General features: G+C 37.6%; 1 protein-coding gene across 1 annotated transcript; it reads right to left on the reverse strand.

Moving 5' to 3' along the window:
- Positions 1-7,910: 7,910 nt before the first annotated feature.
- On the reverse strand, positions 7,911-10,073 carry LOC116121139 (O-acyltransferase WSD1-like). Its single transcript, XM_031407070.1, has 7 exons — positions 10,038-10,073; positions 9,358-9,921; positions 9,119-9,185; positions 8,925-9,035; positions 8,602-8,813; positions 8,163-8,285; positions 7,911-8,078 (listed from the first exon to the last, which is right to left on the reverse strand). Exons 1-7 carry the CDS (start codon positions 10,071-10,073, stop codon positions 7,911-7,913), a joined length of 1,281 nt encoding a protein of 426 aa, XP_031262930.1.
- Between the last annotated feature and the right edge of the window lie 12,812 nt (positions 10,074-22,885).

Here is a 22,885-nt window from a genome sequence, read left to right on the forward strand (position 1 = left end):
GCGAACATAAATTGTATAAGTCAAAAATGTAAATTTCATTAGTAAGGAGTACAGCAAAAAAGATATGGTTAAAAGCCCTAATCAGGCTCCTAAAGGAGCGACCTCTACGTCCTAGGGCTGGTCGACTGAGGGTTTGTCCAAAGCATGTCCCGAACCACCTGCTCCGTGAAAGATTCAGCATGCATGAAGAGTGGTGGAGATGGAGAATGAAAGCATGAAAGCATGGATTAAAAAAAACGGTTTACATGCAAAGCTTGGATATGAGATTATACCTACTCCTTTGCTTTGGATTGATGAAGATTAGCTTCAAAAGGATGAAACCTCCACACTTTAACACCACCTTGAGAGGATTAGAGAGTGGCCTTGGCTAGGGAGAGAGAGCTTTTAGTTTGTGTTTGAGTGAACAAGTGAATAATGAACAAAAATGCAACCTTTTGCACTTATATATACTTGGGCTATTTTGCAATTATTTATTTTTCACTTCCAAGCCCAATAAAATCTTATTTTATAAAGGGACCCCACGAATTTAATATGCTACCCTTTGAATAATCAATATTATTCAAGGGCCCATGTAAACTAAACTAGTTTACATTAACAACCCATAAATTTACCCTTTTTACCCTTTAACTATTAAAAGGTTATTTTTGTTCATCTCATTAATCTTAACACTTTAAGATATAATAATTAAATATAATTAATTATTGCTTGACCATTTTAACCCTTAAAATGTCACAAATTGTTTTCTATGTAACTATTACTATAGAAATCCCGTTATTACCCTCGGAAGGTGCTAGCCCTCTTCGGATAATCATTTCTCTCTCTCATCATTCTCTAACTTCTCAAGGCTATTGGTGTGACCATGTAGGTCCACCGTGGATTAGCCGTGAGCCGGTTCTGGATGAATCCGGAAACCCGTCCGGAGGCCCAACGACTATGGTAAACATCTAGCAATGTGCCATAGTCCCTAAACCACGATGAAGAAATACTTCATCGAACCCATTTCAGATCATACGTACCATGCAGGTAAAGTCCCTCCATTGAGATATCCTAATCGAGTATGGATTCATGGAACGTCAAAATCCTAAACTCGATCTTCTACCGAATTGTCGATCAATATGTCCGGAACTTGTCATCACAAACTTACTTTTGTATGACTAATAATAGACTCTGGCCAGAGATTCAGTTTTCCGACATTTATCGATGTTCGTCTAGGAACTCGAATCCGGATGGAGTCAGCGGTACTCCCGATCCTATATTTCCGAGTCAATGGATCCCCTCTTGACCATCGTTCGTTTCCGCATATGAACAACGCATGACCAAATAGGCTTTATTGTACGAAACATGATTAGTCTCGTACTTATACACCGTATGAACCATACGCATCCATATCGGATCCGACTACAATGTCTCAGGTCAAAGGACTACATCGTGCACTGATATAACCAAACGATAAATCATTGACTACATGCTTTTCCAAGTGATTTGTCGTTATTCGGTCACGTTCGAAAAACAGTTCACCAACCGTTAATCCATACCAATGCCCTAGTGACATGACTATCATCGTCATCCGTACTTATATCAACTCATGATATCTTTCGGAAGCATCCGGTATGCCTACTGTGCAATATAGTTGCCCAAATTTATATTGCTTCCGCAGGGAACCTTTTTCGATAATTCATTTACCTATTAAATGAATCATCTGGACAATTCATATACATACTTTATTTTAAATGCATGACTGAATAAAGGAAGCAATTTACATATATGAATTGAAGAACTCTTTCTTCTATTATTTATTATATATATAGATACAAGACAAAATACTCTGAAACCGACAACACAAATGGTTTCTAGGGCATACACTAATATACACTAACACTCCGGAGGTCGCTGCTTCATCATCCTCCCGCGCCATTGACATAAGTGTTTCTCGCCAGTCATCCGAGAGGTCAGACATATCAAGTCACGGATTCCTCGGCCGCAGGGCGTAGATAGACTCAATCGCCCATTTGACAGCCTTCTCATCGACCTCCGCCGCTTGCTTCTGCATCTCCTCTGTCAAGGAAGCAACTTTTCCTTGACTTTCCTGAAGTTCAACTTCGAGAGTTTGCCTTAGCTTCTCGGAAGCCTCTCTCTTCTGTTCTGTTTGCGCGACCTGCAGAGAGGTCGCTTTGAGTTCCTGGTCCTTCTCCCCGGCTTCCTTCGAGAGCTTGGCTATGGTCCTTTGCAGCTCTTTAACCTCCTCTCCATGCCTCTAGAGCTGCATCTTTTGGAAGTCAACTGTGCGAAGAGCCGCGTCCCTTTCGTTCTGGTACCGATTTGCAGATTCGGAAGATAGGTTTCTCTCTGTTTCGGCGGCTTCCAGGCTTCGCTTGAGCGTTGTGTTCTCTTCCTTCAGTGCAACCTCCCTCTTTGCAGCTCTGAGTTGAGCCTTTTCCAAAGACATTTGCATGGAAAGAAGGGCCTGCGAACAAAGAAAGATAGAGTTAGCCAATCAAAAAAAGCTAAGGGTAATCCTCGCCGAGGACAGTTCGCTCACCTTGCTTAAGTGCTGGATCGATGTGGACATCAGGTCGACGTCGCTGAAATTTACGAACTGCTCGAATGATTCCGAGAGTCCGCATTCTAGTAAGGTATAAACCATCGACTGCAGGTACTCCGACAGGTTCCCCAGCAAGTCCAACACTGGGGTATCCTTCTTCGCGCCTTCAGCAGCGGCCGTGTCGACCATCGGTTCCTTGCCCGACCTCTTTCCAACGTCCTTCTTCGACCTCTTTAGCTGCTCGCCCTCAGATTCGGTCTCTGACTCCTCGACCTGAATCTGCTTCCTCTTCTTTCGCTGAGCCATGTCTTCATCCGCAGGCGAGCAGGCGACGGCTGGGAGACCTTCGTGGTTCGTATTGGCACATCTTCCACCGGCTACGGCTGAGAAGTTTCGGAAGGTCGGGCCGGCTGGCCCGAGGTCGCCCCCTCAGTCGAGAGGATGGTTTGAGCAGCTTTGGTCGCCTTAGCTTTCTTCGACCGAGGAAAATTGAGAGGCCTTCATCGCGGCTGCTCTGGCTTCTTCGGAGGCATGGTCGCTGCATACGAGACAACGTTAGTAAAGGCATTCTATTTCATGACTAGAAAAAGAATCAGTTAGCAGGACTTACTCGGTGGAGGCTCTAATGACGCGTTTGCGTTGAAGAACCTGTATTTCCGTAAATTCGCGGTCGTCACGAGTTTCTTCGCGTCGCACTTATCCTCGGGTAGGGAGCCGAAGTGCACGATTCTTCTCCTATCGAAGAGCAGCCCTAGGTCGGTCATCTTGTTAACTGTCAAAAAGAAATCAGGTCGTTAGAGCGAACACGCTTTGAACGCAATGAGTCTGCCAAAACAAAACAAAAAGCAAACAAAGAGGAAGAGGCCTACTCGGTTCCTGGAAGCGGCAATGGCCATCGTAACGAAAGAAGAAAAACTTTGTTTCGTAGGCCCCCGCGTTGCTGGGATAACTGTGTATCCCGTCGGCAATAGTAGGTCGCCTGGACAAGTAATACGAATCCTTGTCCTTGCTCTTTTTCAGAAAATATAAGCAACCGAGCTCCATAGCGGTCAGCTCGCCCAGCCCGTTTTCCTGGCACGCGATGTAAATTGCAACAGCAATGACGTACGTGTTCGGAGTTAGCTGCATCGGCATGACCCTGAAGTAGTCCAGAAACGACCTGATGAAAGGGTGTAGGGGGATCAGTCCCCCACCCTTGATAATCTCCTCGGAGATCGCGGCCAGGCCGCTTGACGAATATCGCGACGAATGCGTCAGGTCGTGGAAAACGTCCACCTCGATACCATATTGGCTTATTACCCTCTCAAGCTCGTCCTCGGTAAGTACCGAGAAGACCTCGAGAGGGACGCTAGGAGCACCCCGTGGGGACGAGCTGGTTCCCTGCTCGGATCTGGTTACTGAGGGGTCTATTTTGCCAGTCTGCAAAAGCGAAAAGCAGAAGGGTCATCCGACCGTCGTACACTATTTTGTACGATGACGTGGGAGAAAACAGACTCCCTAATTCCCAAAGAAAACCCTAACAGCCCGATTCGAGCCACTATTCATGGCTCGAAGCCGACGCAAACGTCTCGTCTCCGATGGGTTATCGAAAGACTGACGCCACTAACTTATGAAAATAATGAAACAGTAGCAAAGAAGCTCTTACCTTTCGGAGTATGACAACAGCTTCTGCGTCAAATGCCGAAAAAATGCGGGTTTGGAAGACAAAGGTCCCAGGTTTACAACAATCTTTTGCTCTCTATGAAAAAGGCTCTGTGACATTGCCTGAGAACGATTTGAGGTTTTTATATCGTGTGAATCAGCGTTTGGATTTCCCGGAATCGAAACGACGTTTGGGCGGCAAAGGTTTCTTACCGTTGATCTCGGCCACGTGTCACTCATCAGCATAGAAGGGTGAACGAAACGACTGGATAAAGTCAAACTTTCATCCTTCCAGTTGAAAAGCTCAAACGATGGTCATACCTCTCTCAGAGCATTAATTGCGTCTCAAATTCTCATTTAATGCTCTGATAAGGGGCGTCGTTCCAACGTAAAATGCATTTAATGTTCTGATAAAGTGCACTGTTTCAGCATACAACGCATTTAATGCGATTGGCTGGCATTTATCACGCACAGAACACACCTGTCAGCGCAGGGATTGCTTCATTAAATGCATCCCTATCGTCAGAACAACAGGTGACGTCAGACGAAATCAGGTCGCCCGTCCTCTGCAAGCAATGAATATGCGAGGTCGTGCTCATAAAAATGCCATCCCGACCTACTTTCAAATAGGCTAGAATTTCCAGAAATCATCCTGCTGTGGCATGACTTATAGTTTCCAAGGTTCAATCCTCAAACCTCAAAAACTAGGGGACTTCTGTTATGCCTAAAAAATATAAGGGCTGACGTCAGGTCCATTCGGCCCACAAAAGTCAGATCATTGGAACAACCACCGTCTGCTTCCGTCAGGATAGTGGGTGCGCGTCAGGCCAATCAGGAGCTATGGTGCTCCCACGTGTCCAATCCCTGCTTTAAATCGTGCAAATCACTCTGGAATGTGGGCAATGTGGCATAAAGAGGGATTTGCACGGATAATCCCACCAACTTTCAGATTTAGTGATCATTGCCTCAATGCATCCCACTATAAATTGGGAGCTCCTCTCTTATTAAAGGGGATTGGCACATTTTACGCTTGATTAATTATTCTCTCTTTCCCTAGAATTCTTAGCATTCAATACCTTATAATATTATTGTAAAGTCAGTCAGCTAAAAGCGACCTGACCTTTATCATCAGTATAAGCATCAGTGGAAGTAGGACTTGCTACCTTAGCATCCGAACCACTTTAAAAATTGTCCCCATTGCATTTACTATCTCATTATCCATCACTTTCACGTGTGTCTTCAGGGTCAGCTCAACATTTCACACGTGCGATTCGTTGGTGTAAAAATCACGCATCAACATATGTCAAGCCTCAAGTTCAAGTAATGATGTTCAGCAAGTATGGGAGGAGTTGGCTAATTTGAAGGTGGCTCAATATCTTACCTTCGTATAAAAGGCTTTTACAATGGTATAAAACAGTCATAGAAACTAAAACAAATTAAAAATCAGTTGGCAATGTTAGAAGAATGCATAAGAGATGAGACACTACAAGCACCCTCAAAATTAGAAGATGATACACACTTGGTTGGAAAGTGGTGTTGGTAGGCTATGGATGTGGAATGGTGTTTGGAATGATCATAGGATATCTTGTTTCTCAACAGGAAAGCCTCAATGGCTTTTAAAGATCATTGAAGGAGGACACCGTCAAAAGGGGAGAAGGCCAAACAAGAGACATTGTGGAAGAAAAGAATAGTTCTTACAAGTTCTCCAGTGTAAGTATTTTTTTCAAAATTGTAGAGGAATTTTTGTTATCATTAAAAGCAAACTTTGTTATAGTGTTGTATCAAATAGTTTTGAAATTTAATTCAACTACTCTATTGCGAAACTCTCCATTTTGCAGACTTCCAAGGATTTGATTCCGTGGAATTGAAGAAATTGGGAGAGAGCGTTAACTTGGTATATGATGAGCCCTGTCCGGTTTCCTGCAATTTGGCGAAGTAAAATTAACTTGGTAGTTACTGCATTTTGGTTTGAGATAATTGGAATATTATATTTGGAAATNCGGTGTTTTCCGGAAGCTTCACGCTTGCCCTTTCATGTGTGCAGGTCTAACGGATTGTCAGTGACCTCAACCTCACGGGATCACACCCTATTTTCATGATGGTAGATTTTTTGCATCTACACATGTTAATTAAGCTTTGAGATATGGAATACTTTAAACTATACATAATATATTTTAAGATATGGAATGACAACGATAAAATTCCACTTGATTCAGGGATGGCTCCGTACTCAAAGTGAGTTTGGGTAATTCAAATCCAATAATAAATCTTTGCTTTCTAAGAAAGATTTACTTCTTATGTGATAATACTCTATATAAAAATCACATTCAATTAAGAAACATAAAATTCAGCCAGAACTTGTATACATCCAACCATACAATTGATTTGGTACTTCTAGCAAAATTACATTTTAATTGGTTGAAAATAGAATTAGGATTTATGTTTATAATTGAAATAGAATTTTAGAAATAATAATACAAGGGTTTATTTATGATAGGATGTATATAACTCCTTTTTTTTTTTTTTTTTTTTTAACTAATTTTTTTATAAAGAATAAAATTGTAATTAAGAAAAAAATAATAAATAGGATCTAATAAGATAATACGTGGCAAACCAAAATACCAATATTTAAATGGAATTAAAATTATCTATTTATTTATTTTTATTTGTAAGCTTTATTACTCATACAATAGTCAATAGGTCATATAATCAATGTTGTTTCTTTACTAAAATTGTTTATCAATTAATATTTTGGTATTATTTCCACGTTTAATTTCATTATATTTATTATTCAAATTATAATTTTTTCTTTATATGTTTTATTAAAAAGAAATAACATTTTGTTACTTTATCTTATAAGTAAAATCAATTATATATATCACATACCATTTTGGTAATTTGTTTTTGTTGATACAGAAATCTACACCAACCAAAGAATTCCGATCGACTTTAACGGGATCGGAATGGATGTGCGCGTGATTATGGATAATCAGCGATAGACAAGTATTGAATACAATAAAGTAAATGGCAATGAGAATTTTTTAAGTGGTTCGGCGAGGTAAACTCTTAAGCTTACGTCCACTGTTTTTTTGCATTTACTGTGAGAGCTTACAATGAGAGTTCTGTAAAAATTTTGTAACCACTTTTCCATCATTTAAGGGAGTTTATATATAAGATTTGTACAAAGGAAAGAGCGAAAATAAAGGGATTACAATTGATCTGAACTGCAATTCCGATATTCTTGCGATTGGACACTGTGATTGTGCATATATTGCTGTTGATCTAGTCATTCCTGTAATATTTAGGATTTGAAGTAATCTGGGAATTAACTGAATGATTATTCGGGTTGTTTGCGACTAGCTTATATTGGGTCAAGCTATATATTGACGAGCTTCTGCTAGGTTAGACAATTGGTGGAGTCGGACTGATCCTGAGTCGAGTTACATTCTCGCGGTAGCCCAAGCTTGGTGGAAAAATCATACACAACAGTTTTTTAAATAAATAATTTTAAGTGATAACAGAATATATATATAAACTTACTGAGAAAATTTATATGATCAAGATGCCTTGACTTAAAAACTTCTGTATAAGCAAACAAGTAAATGATTTATTAAAATAACTAAATAATTAAACCTTATTCACATATTTATAATTACATTCCATACATGACACTGATTTGCTTATGTAAATATTAAGCATACGTATATATATAACAATGACATCTTAATTAATTCATAACCATTCCTTTAGCAATGACTGCACTTTTAATGAAGTTGAAAGAATCTTCAAGATCAGCACACAACTGCTCAGGATCAGGAATTATCCCTTCATCAACTGATAAGGTGAAGGTGAAGGTAATTCTATTGGCGTCACTCATAACATGAATCAATAACCACTGCAATTAATTAAGGTTAGTTTATATTAATCGAAATAAAATAATAGACTTGAAAAAAGTAAGATCCTGACAGGAAATACTTACAGTAGGTTGCCCATAGCAACTTGGAGCAATATAGGCCACTGGATAGCCATAGAAACTGATTTCTTCTTTGGGACCAAAAACATTTGAGAAATACAATGTTGTTTGAGTTGGCAATCTCGCAAGCTGTTCAGGATTAATGAAGAACAGTTTATAATTAGTCAGGGAACCAAATTTGGTTTGTACTTTTGTTTATATTTTGCAAGAATAAGTTTAATTAGTGTAAAGAAGAAAAGGCCGAAGCCTAGGAGATGAAAAGGAAGCAAGAGGAAACCAGGAAGCTCGAAAGAAGAGGATAGAAGCTAAATGAAACAAGAATAAGAGGATAAAAGCTAAAGAAGAGAGATGAAGTGGCCTAATGATGACCTGGAAAGAAGGCACAAATGTATGAGCAGAGTTATTATAAATCTCCATAGAAAGAGGTTTAAAAGAATTGTAGTACCTTCATACCCCGAAATTTGTGTAAACATTTAACCAAGAAATGTGAGAAAGAAGCCTTTAGAGAAGCTTTGTTCCTATCCATGGTTGCCTTAGCTTGTCGAATATAATCTAATGGATCATCTCGTAACGCGATGTTGAAAGGGTAAAGCAAATAACCAATCTGGTTGCCCCACCTTGCTTTAGAACCCTCCTTCATCATATCATCAAACTCCTATAATTATTAAATATAGAATTAATATTCATATGAATATTGAGAATTTCCAAGTAAATAATAGAATATTAATCACTAAAATTGAGCATGAAATTTACACTCACATGGATGATGGATCCCTGGAGATCTTCCAAGGTTCATGAAAAAGGCTGCTCTAAGACGAATATTATGTGGAAGATCGTTACTTCCTTCTGAAGCTTCCTTGTTGATCTTGTTACACTCCCCTGCAGAGATTTTGGCTTTTATGTTAATTTGGCAAGAATATGCTTTAATAAATTAGAAATTAATTTTGACGTTGTAAGTATACCGTATTTCCGATTGAGACACTGAGACAAGCCTGCATTGGTGACTCCAATCATGACATCATTGATTGCCTATAAAAGCCCAATAAATACAAAATATTTGTAAAGGGTTAATTACTATTTTATGCCAATTAATATCCGCCGAAAGAGAGTTCCAATTTTTTTTCTGAAAATTCACAGATGTATATACAAATCGAAAAATTTAAATCAATTACTCTAAATTCAGTTTTGTAAGGATTCTTACAGTTCTCATCGCAGTCTTTACTAGCTTGACATCATCCAAACTCACTGATCTGCGAACAAATCGCCGAGGTTCGCTCAAGGAACCCTTGAGGGGCGTTTTAGTATCATTTAGGAGAGATAATGCCGTAGCAAGAAACATCACAACATCGACAAGAATATTCCAAAACAGCACGATAGCCAGCCATGATTTAATGAATTTTCCTCGAAACCGGCCAGCGGTTTTGCTGGGATTTACTTTCTGAATAATTGGAATGGTGGGAGGTTCCTCTGGATTACAAATCTTACGAGTACAAGTAAGAAAATAAGACATAAGCGAAACTCCATCACCAAGAGAGTGGTGAACTCGAAAAACAGCGACGGATTCAGCATCAGAAGTTCTAAGGTTGAGGAGATGGAGATCCCACACTGGCATTGACATTTTAATTCCAGTTTTAGTCAGATTTGATACAAACTTATCAGGTGATTCAATATTTTTTGGATCCAGCATTGGAACTATAACATGTTTGTCTAAATCCACTTCTGTATTAACCCATTTTAGACCCCCTTTAACTGTCTCATCCTCAACCTGCCATTATAGTCAAATTAGCAAAATAAAGTCATATGAATTTTTTGCAACCTTTTTTACTCTTACAGAAATTTTTTTGCTCCTTAACCATAGAGAAGATTTAGACAGTTTATTACTGAAGATTGTTTACATGAAGCTGAGAAATGGTTCATCGGACACATAAATACGAAAAGACAAAGGCTTCGTTTGGCTCACATTTGGGAATACTAATATTAGTATTCCCAATAAAGTTAAATAGTAAAATTACAAAAACTCACAATATTATTCAACTTTTTTTAAACCCCCTAAATTTGTTAATTTAATTAAATACCCCCAAATATTTTTTTAGAAATTGCAAAAAACCCCAACAACCCATATTTACCAGATTCCGGCCACCACCGCCGGAAAATGGTCGGAATCTGGTATAATGGTGCACTACCGGCTGAATCTGGCCGGTAGTGCGTCGATCTAGCCTTTTCCGGCTAGATCCACGATGGATCTGGCCAGAAAAGGCCAGATCTTTGGCAGTAGTCAGTCGTCAACGACGGCCAACACATTGTCGTCGTTGACCATCAACGACGGTCGTATCTTTGGCCATCGTTGACGAGCAAATACTGCCAGATCTGGCCGTCAATGACCAGATCTAGTCGTAGATCTGGCCTTTGCTGACTAGATCCATCGTGGATTTGGCTGGAAAAGGCCATATCGGCGTAAGACCGGCAAGATCCAGCCGATCATGTGCTGATACGATGATTCCGGCCATCCTTCGGCGGTGGTGGCCGGCTGTCCATATTTATGGGTAGGTTGGGGGTGTTTTTGTTAACTTTTAATATTTTATTATAGGGGTTTTTAGTAAATAAACAAACATGGGGGGTGTTTAGTAAATAAACAAATAGAGAGGGTATTTTTATTTATTTTCAAATCCTACATCATAATACTCGCCCAATTCAACTTTTTTTAACTTTTTTCCAAAAATTTTTCTAAAAAGTGTAAAAAAGTGAACCAAACAGAGCCAAAATGTTCACTGAATTTTTGTGTGTTGAAAATTGTAAAATTTTGTCTTTACGTATTTACGACACTGTCTATCAGAAATGATTTTTGGAATTTATGGAAGTCCACACAAGAAAATTTTCCAAAATGTGTATGAATAATGCTATATGCACTAACCAAAAACCATACAACCCAAGTACTAACTAATGTGGCAGACCTCTCTTATTGTCACGTTAGTTCCCCCCAAAAACTAAAAAAATAAAAATTTTAAAATTTTAATTGTTAATACTTGGATTAGTACAATTTGATTAGTGCACATAACATTACCCAATGTGTATTACCGATCACTAATAATCACAAAAAGATAAAAAGTTGAGTAAAATATTTTTTAGATTGGAAACAGTAAAATTTTGTCTTTTACGAACACTATGTACCAAGAGTAAGGTTCCTATTGGGTGTAAATGGGTATATAAGTTGAAATATAAGGCTGATGGTTCTTTAGAAAGGTATAAGGCCAGGTTAGTGGCTAAGGGATATACTCAACAGGCTTGGGTGGATTATGCAGAAACATTTTCCCCTGTAGTGAAAATGGTTACTGTCAGAACCATTTTGTCTTTGGCTACCATGAATGGTTGGCCTCTTATCAATTGGATGTGAATAATGCTTTCCTGCAGGGTGATTTGCAAGAGGAGATATACATGAATTTGCCTCAGGGTTTTTTTAAGCAGAGGGGGCAGAATATGGTTTGTAGGCTTCAAAAATCCCTTTATGGATTAAAACAGGCTTTTAGGGCTTGGAACTATAAACTTACACAAGCCTTAATCACTGGTGGTTTCTGTTAATCTAAATCAGATTACTCTCTTTTTATCAAAAGGCTTGGTTCACACATTGTTGTACTTTTGGTGTATGTGGATGACATAGTGATTACAGGAATTAGTATTGAAATGATTCAGCAAACCAAACAACTCCTGCATTCTAATTTCAAGCTTAAGGACTTGGGATTACTAAGGTACTTCTTAGGTTTTGAAGTAGCTAGATCATCTAAAGGGATTATTTTGTGTCAAAGGAAGTATGCATTAGAATTGATTTCAGAATTTGGATTATCTGGTTCCAAACCCTCCACAATTCCAATGGATTCCACTTTGAAATTGACATCTGTTGAATATGATGAAATGTTTCCTTCAGCCAATGATCCATTACTTCTTGACCCAAGTGTATATCAAAGGTTAGTAGGTAAGTTGCTGTATTTGTGTATGACTCGACCAGACTTGAGTTTTTCAGTTAATTTATTTTGTCAATTCATGCACAAACCTAAGGAATCACACCTGAAGGCAGCTCTAGTTAAGTATGTCAAGACATCACCAGGATTAGGCCTATTTTTTCCAGCAAAAAGCAGTATGACTTTGTCAACCTATTGTGACTCAGACTGGGCATCTTGTCTTATGACCAGAAAATTTGCAACATGTTATTGTGTTTTCCTTGGTAGGTCTCTAATATCCTTGAAATCCAAGAGGCAAGCAACCATTTCCAAATCCTCATCTGAGGCAGAATATAGAGCAATGTCTGCTATTGTGTGTGAGCTTCTTTGGCTGGTACAACTCCTCACAGAGTTTGATGTTTCAAAGTCTCAACTACTGCCTATTCCTCTATATTGTGATAATCAGGCTGCAAACCATATAGCTTCTAATCCCATGTTTCATGAGAGGACAAAACACATTGATCTTGACTGCCATATGGTCAGAGATCAGCTCAAACTTGGTCTCATACAAACTACCTATATTCCAACTGCAGAGCAACCAACTGACTTATTAACTAAAGCACTTGGAGGTCACATTCATTCCAAGCTATTGCACAAGTTGGGGGTTCTTGATCTCTACCACCCTCCAACTTGAGGGGATGTTAAATATTTGTTATAACTGTAGAGAATCAGTTACTGTTTTAGTTTAGTTTACAGTTCAATTAGTTAGTTGTTTACTTGAGTTAGTTACAACCTGAGTTAGTTAACTAGTTAGTTGAGTTAATTTATCCAAATGTAATATAAATGCACTTGTACAGTAACAAGATGTGTATCAGTTGAATCAGTAAAGCAATATTTTTCCCCAAATTTCCTTCTGTTCACTGAGACTAAAACTCTTCAACACAGCTCGTGGCCTCTCCTTTTATAGAAAGACAATACATTATCTTACATCATTTCAACGCCATTCTTGATACGTAAACTAGAATCTTGTAGAATTGCATGAGAATAATAATAAAAATATATATATATATATCATGGTCAATGCAAAGATATATAATGAGCCGAAAGATGATTTGATTTGTATAGACGTATACTCTATCGTGGCTTCATATTAATGGAACTTTTAAAATTAAGTGGCTATTAATTAATTGTGTTTTGGAGCCCAAATTCAACATGTATTAATTTTGAATAATACTACAAATCAAAGTTTATATATGAAGTCTTGCATACAAAGTGTATAAATGGATGATTGAAAATGAAAAAGCAATTAATTAATTAATGATGAATGATATTTTAATTATTTATTAATGATACATCACTTTGTATACTAATTTTGTAGGTATAATAGTACTGATTAATTTTTCAATAAAGTAAGAAGCATGGCACGATGTTAATTACTAAACTGAGAAACAATTTAAACATGAGATGCGTAAGCATTAATAACATCTTCAATTTTATTAATTTAACCAACGAGTAGTTGAGAAGTAAAGTTGGACCCCAGCCTTTTCTATTATGAGTAAACAAATTAAAATTTGTTTTAGAAATTGGATACAATTGTGAAGCTCTTCCTGTAAATGGGATTGATTACGAAGGTTAACCATATCACATGTTTTGTTGAGGAGATTATGCGAACCATGGTATTTAAAAAATTCTCTCAAATATCATTCCATATGTAACATATTCTTGTCTCGTACATATAGATATCATTTAATCCTAATAAAAAATGATAATAATAATAAGGCCACGTCGATGTCATTTAATTCTGATGGGATACTGTGACTCTTTATATAAAATTTTTTACTTGTAAATTTATTTTTTTTAATCTGGAAAAGTTATTAAAAGATAAATATAATTGTATGAAGAAATGTGAGTTTGATCAGAAATATAAATATGAGTTTCATTTTTTTTTTTTTTTTTTTTTTAAGAATAAAATTTCATGTATGTAAACCTATTTAGAGGGTGAAGACTAATTTAAGGTTAGGAGAATATTGAGTTATATATAGGATCTGGGATGTAAAAAGATTGATTAAAATCATGGTTGGTGTAGAAATTTAGATTGTTTCCATCTATTAATTAGCACAGGGGTGTTGTACTTTTGTATATCGATCATTGCTTATAGTACTAGTGGAATAACGTTAAATATTTGTACTATATTCAATTATTCAACATGTTAATCTCAATGTTTGCTATTATTTTTGCTAAGTGAACTCCCAGCTATAATAATATTCCTTACACACATATAGCATAGCATATTTCTGATCTTATTTACTCCTAACAATAATTATATTCCTCAAAGGAATCATAGCCATATTCCTGAATTATTAATCCTTGTATACTATGATCCCTGATCTTATCTATCCCTTTATCAATAATGCTACAGACAACGAAATTACCAGACTTACGTGTCTCGTGACTCACACCAGACATGTTTCACGTTCAAATTTTTTTTTCTAGTGAACGGTGTCATCAACTATGGAAACCGTTCACTTACATGGACTCTCGTCCATATTATATGGACGGAAGCCATTTACTATGGACGAGGACGCCCGTTCATCAGTAAATGAAATAAACAATATAAACGAAAATAATGGACGATCGTTAATAGGTTATGGACGATGTCCCTAAATAAGGACGGGCGTCCACAGATAATAGACGCCCATCCAATCTAAATAATAAAATTTTTATAACAAAATTAAGGACGGATGATCATAACAATGATTTTAAAAATTAAAAAAAAATAAGAGACGGCCATCCATAACTGATGAAAGGGCGTCCCTAATTTTTTTTAATTTTTAAAACCATTGTTAATGGACGTACATTGATTCTGAGACATCCCCATGGTCACACCGATTATCACTGAATGAAATATTACCCCTATCTCCAGAACTTGTGACACTGATTTCTGTTTAAGCTTCGCTAATTCTTCACTTTATCTTGATAACAATATTAGTTCACCCAATTCAATTGATCTCCCCAACTCAACTCCTTTCTTCGTCGGAATACAGTTTTGTCATGTGCCCTGATGAGCGAGTAAATCTCTTTATTAGGACTCATATGGCCGCCGCACCGTGGCTGTCAATATGCGTTTTATTTTCTGTATCTCTCCTGTGAGAGTTGCTCCCTTATATAGAAGCTGTGGGCTAATTACAAGGCTGAAAATTAGCCATTACACAGGACTATGCAAGGTAAGAATCAAGCCTATCAATTCTATGCATAATACAATATATCTTCATATATAGCTAGACTAAAAAAGGATAGAATATATGCTGCCTTTAAGACTAGGCCCACATATCCAACTGTTAATTTTGCTAACATCCCCCCTCAAATTGATGCGGGCGATCAAGAGCATCAATTTGTCAATCAAGAACTGATGGCGAGGACGAGAGAGAGCCTTGGTGAAGACATCAGCAGTTTGGTGTTCAGTGGAAATGTGTGGAAGAGTAATCTCCTGGCGAGTAAAGGCTTCACGAATGGAATGACAATCCACTTCAATATGTTTGGTGCGCTCATGAAAAACAGGATTGGCAACAATCTGAATAGCACTGGTATTATCAGCATGAAGAGGAGTAGGAGTAAGCTGTGGAACACTGAGTTCGCCTAACAACCCTCGAAGCCATACAATTTCAGAACAGGCAGACGACATAGCCCGATATTCAGACTCGGTGGATGACTTCGAGACATGAGCTTGCTTCTTACTCTTCCAAGAAATGAGGGCATCGCCAAGAATCATACACTAACCCGTAATAGAATGACGAGTATCCGCACAACCAGCCCAGTCGGCATCACTATAACCCTTCAACTGTAAAGAATTCCCTGAGGGAAAAAACAAGCCGCGACCAGATGTCCCTTTGAGATATTGAAGAAGACGACGGACAGCAGCCAAATGTGTCTGGCATGGAGCCTACATAGACTGACTGACCTGTTGAACAACAAACGAGATATCAGGTCGAGAAATGGTCAAATAATTCAAACTACCCACCAGTTGCCGATACATTGAAGGATCAGATAAGGGATCACCATCCGCCTGACACAGCTTCAAATTGACCTCCATAGGTGTAAGAACCGAATTTTCGTCTTGAAGGCTTGCTAAAGAAAGAAGGTCTTGGGGTGTACTTATGCTGATGTAAGAGCGTGCCATTCGGACAATGTTGAACCTCAAGTCCAAGAAAATATTGCAGTGGACCAAGATCTTTCATATGAAATGAAGATTTGAGGCGCTGTTGGAGCTAGTCAATTAACTAGTGATCAGATCCAGTAATCACAATATCATCGACATACACAAGAAGTATAACGATCCCAAGGGTAGTCTTGCGAAAGAAGAGAGAGGAGTCATACTGACTCTGAGTAAAAGTGAAATCCAGTAGAGTAGTATGAAACTTCTCAAACCATGCCCGTGGTGCCTGCTTCAAGCCATACAGAGACCGCTTTAAGCGACAAACCTCAATAGAAGAGGAAGGAAACAAGCCAGGTGGAGAAGACATAAATATTTCTTCCTTCAGATCACCATGTAGAAATACATTCTTCACATCCATCTGGCGAAACGACCATCCTTTCGAAACAGCAATGGCCATAACAATACGGACAGTAGTCATTTTGGCCACAAGAGTGAATGTTTCCTCATAATCAAGCCCATACTCTTGCCGATTCCCGAGTGCCACTAGACGAGCTTTATGTCGTTCGATAGAGCCATCAGCACGTAGCTTGATGGTGTAGACCCATTTGCACCCAATAGGCTTAACTCTAGGAGGACAAGGGATGATGTCCCATGTCTGATTGTCCTGAAGAGCCTAAAGTTCGTCCTGCATAGCTTGGTGTGCCAACACTCTCGAGTAGAAGCCTGAGAATAAGACTTAGGCACAAAAGTAGTATCAAGAGTAGCCTGAAGAGCGGAAGAAGAAAAACCATACCAATTTGGGGGCCGGGAAACCCTAGTAAACCGATGGGGCTCATGCAAGACAGGATCAGGTGGCAGTTCAGAGGAAGGAAGAGGCAGTGGGCGATGTCGCTGATACACAATACCTAGCTTAAAACGAGAAGGAGTACTAGACACATCATCAAAAGCAGGAAGTGAAATAGAGGAAGAAACAAGATTACTACGAGACGGAAAGAAATATTGATTTTCAAAAAAAAATCACATTGCGAGAAATACGAAGTTTGTTAGCCTCCGCATCATAACACACAAATCCTTTATAAGAGTTGCTATAGCCAAGAAAAGCACACTGAACAGATTGGGCAGCAAGCTTGTGACATTCAATGGGAGGTAAGTGAACAAAACAAACGCAACCAAAAACATGAAAAGTATTGTAATCAGGAGGAACACCAAACAAACGAGAATATGGAGAATCAAGATTCAAGGTAGGAGAAGGGAGACGATTAATCAAATATATAGCTGTAGATAATGCTTATACCCAAAATCTAGTAGGGACAGACGATTCAAGCATCAATGTACGAACAACATCTAAAAGATGTCTATTCTTACGCTCGGCGATGCCATTTTGTTAAGGGGTGTAAGGACACAAACGCCGAGAAAGAATACCTTTTTGTTGGAGAAAAGATTGAAAAGCATGAGACATGTATTCTCCCCCAGAATCTGAACGTAAGATCTTAATACAGGTAGAAAATTGGGTTTCTACATAGGCAACAAAAGTTTTGAAGGTTAAAAACACATCAGCTTTAGAACGAAGAAAATATACCCATGTGAAACGACTGTAATCATCAATAAATGTCACAAAATACCTGTATTGAACATGAGAAAGAACAGGACTCATACCCCAAACATCAAAATGAATAATTTCAAAACATGTAGAAGCACGACTACCTTGCAAAGGAAAAGGTAAAGATTTGCTTTTTCCTAGTTTACAAGGAGCACAATCAAAAGACAAGGAAGAAAACTTATTTGTATTACTCAAATAACCATGTTTCATAAGATGTGTCAAAATGACAGTGTTGGGATGACCCAATTTCTTATGCCAAAAATGGCTATTATTATTAGCAATAGCAGAACAACCAGCAGAAATTGAACGAGGAACAAAAAATGACTGAAGAGGAAAAAGACGTCCCACTTTAGGCCCCTTCGCCATCTCCTGTCCCGATGCTTGATCCTACACATGACAACCAGAATGATCAAAATGAATAGAACAATTATCTTCTACTAATTGTCCAATAGAAATGAGATTGGCAGATAAATCAGGAGACACGAAAACATTAGTAAAGGAAGACCCCAGATTTCCAACTGCAGTAATGGGAAGAGTACTGCCATCTGTGATCTGAATATGCTGCTCACCATCATACTTACGAACATCTTGTAAAGCTGTCAAACTGCCAGTCATGTGATTGGAAGCTGCAGAGTCAATTAACCAAGGAGAAGTAAGGAGATGTATCTTACCTTGAAGACCAAGAGCAGAAAGGGCAGAAATAATCATTTGTTGAACCTGCTCAGGAGTAATGTTGGAAGAAGAACTTGGTACAGCGGGCAGAGGGGAAGATATAGGCACAAAAGCAAACTGAACAGTAGAATGAAAAGCCGGAGCAGATCGATTTTGAGGGCGTACACGACAATCCTTAATGATATGACCCTCCTTCTTACAATAATTGCAGAATTTCTTGTTGCAATATTTTTTCAATGTGCCCAATTTCTTTGCAACTATAACATTGTGGTGGAGATCTGGATCGTCCTCTACCTTGAGTAGCGTATGCCATATTAACCATCTCAGAACCACCAGCGTCTTGATCAAGGCCTAGTTGTGAGGCGAGATGCTGTTTTTCATGCAAGAGTTCACCTAAGCAAATGTCCAAAGAGGGGATAGGTGTGCGATTGATTAACCCAGCTCTTACACTTTCAAACTCGGGTCTAAGCTTCATCAAGAATTGATCCCGCTGGCTCTCAGAGTGAACTGTTTGTAGTGCTACCAAAGCTGCTTCGGGAACCTGAGACTGCACCAACCCAGAATAATCACTCCATAGATTAATAAAACCAGAATAAAATTGCTCAATAGAGAGGTTCCCCTGGCGATAGTTTCCAATGTCCAACTCCAATTGAAACTTTCGAGCAGAATTATCTTGATAATAAATTCGCCGACGATAATTCCACATCGCCTTAACAGTAGTGAACCCACGAAGATTGTTGACCATATGAGGTTCAATAGAGTTGAGTAGCCAGGAAGCAATTTTAGCATCCTTGCTTTCCCATAAACTAAGTTCCTTGGGATCAGTTGGGGCCTTAGAAAACCCATCCAAATGACCCCATAACTCCTTCCCTTTCACAAACATCCTGAACTGAAATTCCCAACTGACGTAGTTCTTGCCATTAAAGCGAACAATAGAATTTTCTCTAGACATAATAACCACAAAAAGAGTAGAGAAATCACAACAGTTAGTGGAACAAGAATTGCAACAGCCAAACAACACCAAAAAAAATGCCGATAGTCACACACCCAAACCAGAATTGACCAGAATTGCAGAATTGACCAGAATTGCGACAAAATTATAATCAGAAAGTATAAACTTGATTCACCAGAAATACCCCTCCAGAATCTGTCAACAATCACCAAGAATTCATCAAAACCAGAAATACTCCAGCTGACAACCACCAAGCAACAGATAACCAAGAACCAGAAGCCACCAAGCAAGACGCAAAAAAAAATTACCGAAAAGAAAACAAGAGCTCTGATACCATGTCAATATGGGTTTTATTTTCTGTATCTCTCCTTGTGAGAGTTGCTCCCTTTATATAGAAGCTTTCGGGCTAATTACAAGGCTGAAAATCAGCCATTACACAGGACTATGCAAGGTAAGAATCAACGCCTATCAATTCTATGCATATATACAATATACTCTTCTATATATAGCTAGACTAAAAAAGGATAGAATATATGCTGCCTTTATAAACTAGGCCAGCACATATCCAACTGTTAATTCTGCTAACAGTGGCTATGTTCAAGTGGGCACTCGTAGTTATATCAACGAACAAAGCCAACAGGGCGCCGATTAAAGTAACCAAACCCAAAAAGGGGAAGTCTTTCCATGGATGTTTTGTTGCTACTTGGCAATCAGAGAGAGCTTCATAAGCGTCTGGGAGGACATGGACAAGAGAAGTGGCGAGAATTACACAGGCGGCGAAGCACTTGATTATCAAAATAGCTTTATCGTAACTGGGTTTGCCTTGGAAAAAGCGGGCCAACACAACTGGTAAAGAGATACCTATGACACTCGTGAAGAAGATGATAAAGATTGATATGAACTTGAGATGAGCCGCGGCTTTGCTGTTTCTGCATGCCAGGGTTCGATCAGTATGGCCCAGACAACCCGCCATGGCTCTATCTCTGAGAAACTTGTGTGAGAGAGAGAAGGTTTAGAAAGATTTGATGTGGCTTTGTCTTTATGTAGTAACTGACTGCCGAAAGAGAGAGACGATGAAGATGTATGTGTGGATTCCACTATATGCTTCAAGCATGGTGGGGTAATTGAGGTTTAGTGCATGGATAATGCCCATTTATGTGAGGACATTTTGAAGACATTTTTTTTTGTTTTTTTGGTGGTATTATGAGTATATTCTTTATGGACGGGCGTCCATACATTAGGGACGCCCGTCCATAAGTTATAGACGGACGTCCAAAGTTTTTAATTTTTATTTTTTATATTTACATTATGGACGGGCGTCGTCCATACATTAGGGACGCCCATCCATAAGTTATAAACGGGCGTCCAAAGTTTTTATTTTTTATTTTTTATATTTACATTATGGACGGGCGTCCCTTATTTGCTGACGCCTGTCCAAAATTAAAGGACGGTCGTCCATAACTGATGAACGGGCGTCCCTACTTTTTTTTTTAATTTTTTAAAACCATTGTTAATGGACGGGCGTCCATTAACATATGAACGCCCGTCCATTAATTTTGTTTATAAAAATTTTATTATTTAAAGATTGGATGGGCGTCCATTATATGTGGACGCCCGTCCTTTATTTAGGGACGGCCGTCCATAACCTATGAACGGTCATCCATTATTTTTGTTTATATTGTTTATTTCATTTACTGATGAACAGACGTCCTTTAAATGGGGACGCCCGTCCATAGTAAATGGACGGGAGTCCATGTAAGTGAATGGCCATCCATAGTTGATGAGCGGTCGTTCATTAGAAAAAAAAAATTTTGAACGTGAAACGTGTCTGGTGTGAATCACGGGACACGTAAGTCGGTGTAAGATTTTGGTGTAGAATCCCGGTGTCCGTAGCATTATTGATCCCTTTATAGTATACTTTTTAGTTAATCAATTAGTCCCCCTAAGGTATGATATAATTACAAATATCCCCTTGAAGTTTCTGAAATAACAGAAATCTCTTTGCTATTAAGTTTTAGGTGTTTAAATAAACAGTAGGAGAACAAGTCGGTAATATTGACTAACACATTACAATATAGATTTTAATAACTCATTACAATATAGATTTTAACAACTAATTAATAGTTCATTAACTATAGGGGAAATCTGTTATTTCGAAAACCTTAGGAAAATTTTGTAATTATATCATACTTAGGGGGACTAATATATATATATATATAGATATATATATATATATATATATAATATTATATATACCTACCTCTTTTTATCTCCGCGCTTCCCGTACTCAGTTATTATATATTATATAGATCTATAAAAGATTAACTCTATACTTTTATTCCTATTAAAGTTAAATTCTTTAACTTATTTAATCTCTTGCGGAATTGTATTCTGCTTTAAACAAATTTTCCTTAAAAAGAATATATAAACTCACAAGAAATCTTTTATAAGACAAAACAAGCCAAGAGGTCCTAATAAATTTCTATTTTGGTAAGACTTCCCAACACCTTTCATAAATTGTTTTAAGATAATTTTTTATAGCGACGAAATTCCATTTCATCTCTATAATACATCATTAATGACCAATTACTTTGTCATTAATACATTTGATTGGGCGACACAAATTCTATTTCATATGAGTTGGAGGAGCCATATTATGAAAAAGAAAAAGAAATATAGAAATTTTATTAAGACTTTAACTTATTTTATTTATCATCCTTAAATCAATTTGTTAGTTGTAGTATTGTATTAATTGTAATCAATTTTTTTTTTTTTTAACTTATTTATTAGAATACGAGTATGAAAAACATGAAGAATAATATAGACTGAAGCTAAATTAGTTCATTCTCGATCATTAATCTAAGAGAAAAAGTGTACAAATTTAAAAGAAAACTTTTCGTATTGATTAGGAAGAAGATGGTGATGTGGCTTGAATTCCTACTTAATTACTTTTTTTTTTTTTTTTAATTATTGGTATAATTCTTCAACCACCATGACATTACATTGACTAGAGCACATTTAAAATATTAAACAAATATTACCACATATTTTAGAAATTTTGAACAATTATAATCACTTAAATTTGAACGGCTAAACGTTTTCCATCAAAAAAGTTTGTAACATTTAAAAGATTTATTTCGGTAATCAAATTGATTAATAAATTACTAACCGTTCGGAAAATTAATCTTTCTATACAGTGAGGGACTACAAATTTTTGTATGAGGAGCAGCTTAAAGAACATTAATGTTAAAAATATATTGCATAATTAGCTCATTAACAATGCTACAAAAGTAATTAATATATATTCTCTAAATTTTATAAAAATTTAATATATGAATTTCAAAGTTTCATAGTAGGAGATAACAACTATTATCTGTAAATGATAAAATTTACGATTGATTCGGAAGGGACGAATCTTAT

Source organism: Pistacia vera, unplaced genomic scaffold (assembly GCF_008641045.1).
Source record: "Pistacia vera cultivar Batoury unplaced genomic scaffold, PisVer_v2 Contig968, whole genome shotgun sequence".
Classification (NCBI taxonomy): domain Eukaryota; kingdom Viridiplantae; phylum Streptophyta; class Magnoliopsida; order Sapindales; family Anacardiaceae; genus Pistacia; species Pistacia vera.

Coding starts and splice junctions, on each gene's coding strand:
- LOC116121139 (XM_031407070.1), bottom strand. CDS start 10,073: ATGAACCATTTCTCAGCTTCATGTAAACAATCTTCA. Junction 9,922..10,037: donor CTTCATGTAAACAATCTTCA/GTAATAAACTGT, acceptor CTATAATGGCAG/GTTGAGGATGAGACAGTTAA. Junction 8,286..8,601: donor ACAAATTTCGGGGTATGAAG/GTACTACAATTC, acceptor AATCCTGAACAG/CTTGCGAGATTGCCAACTCA.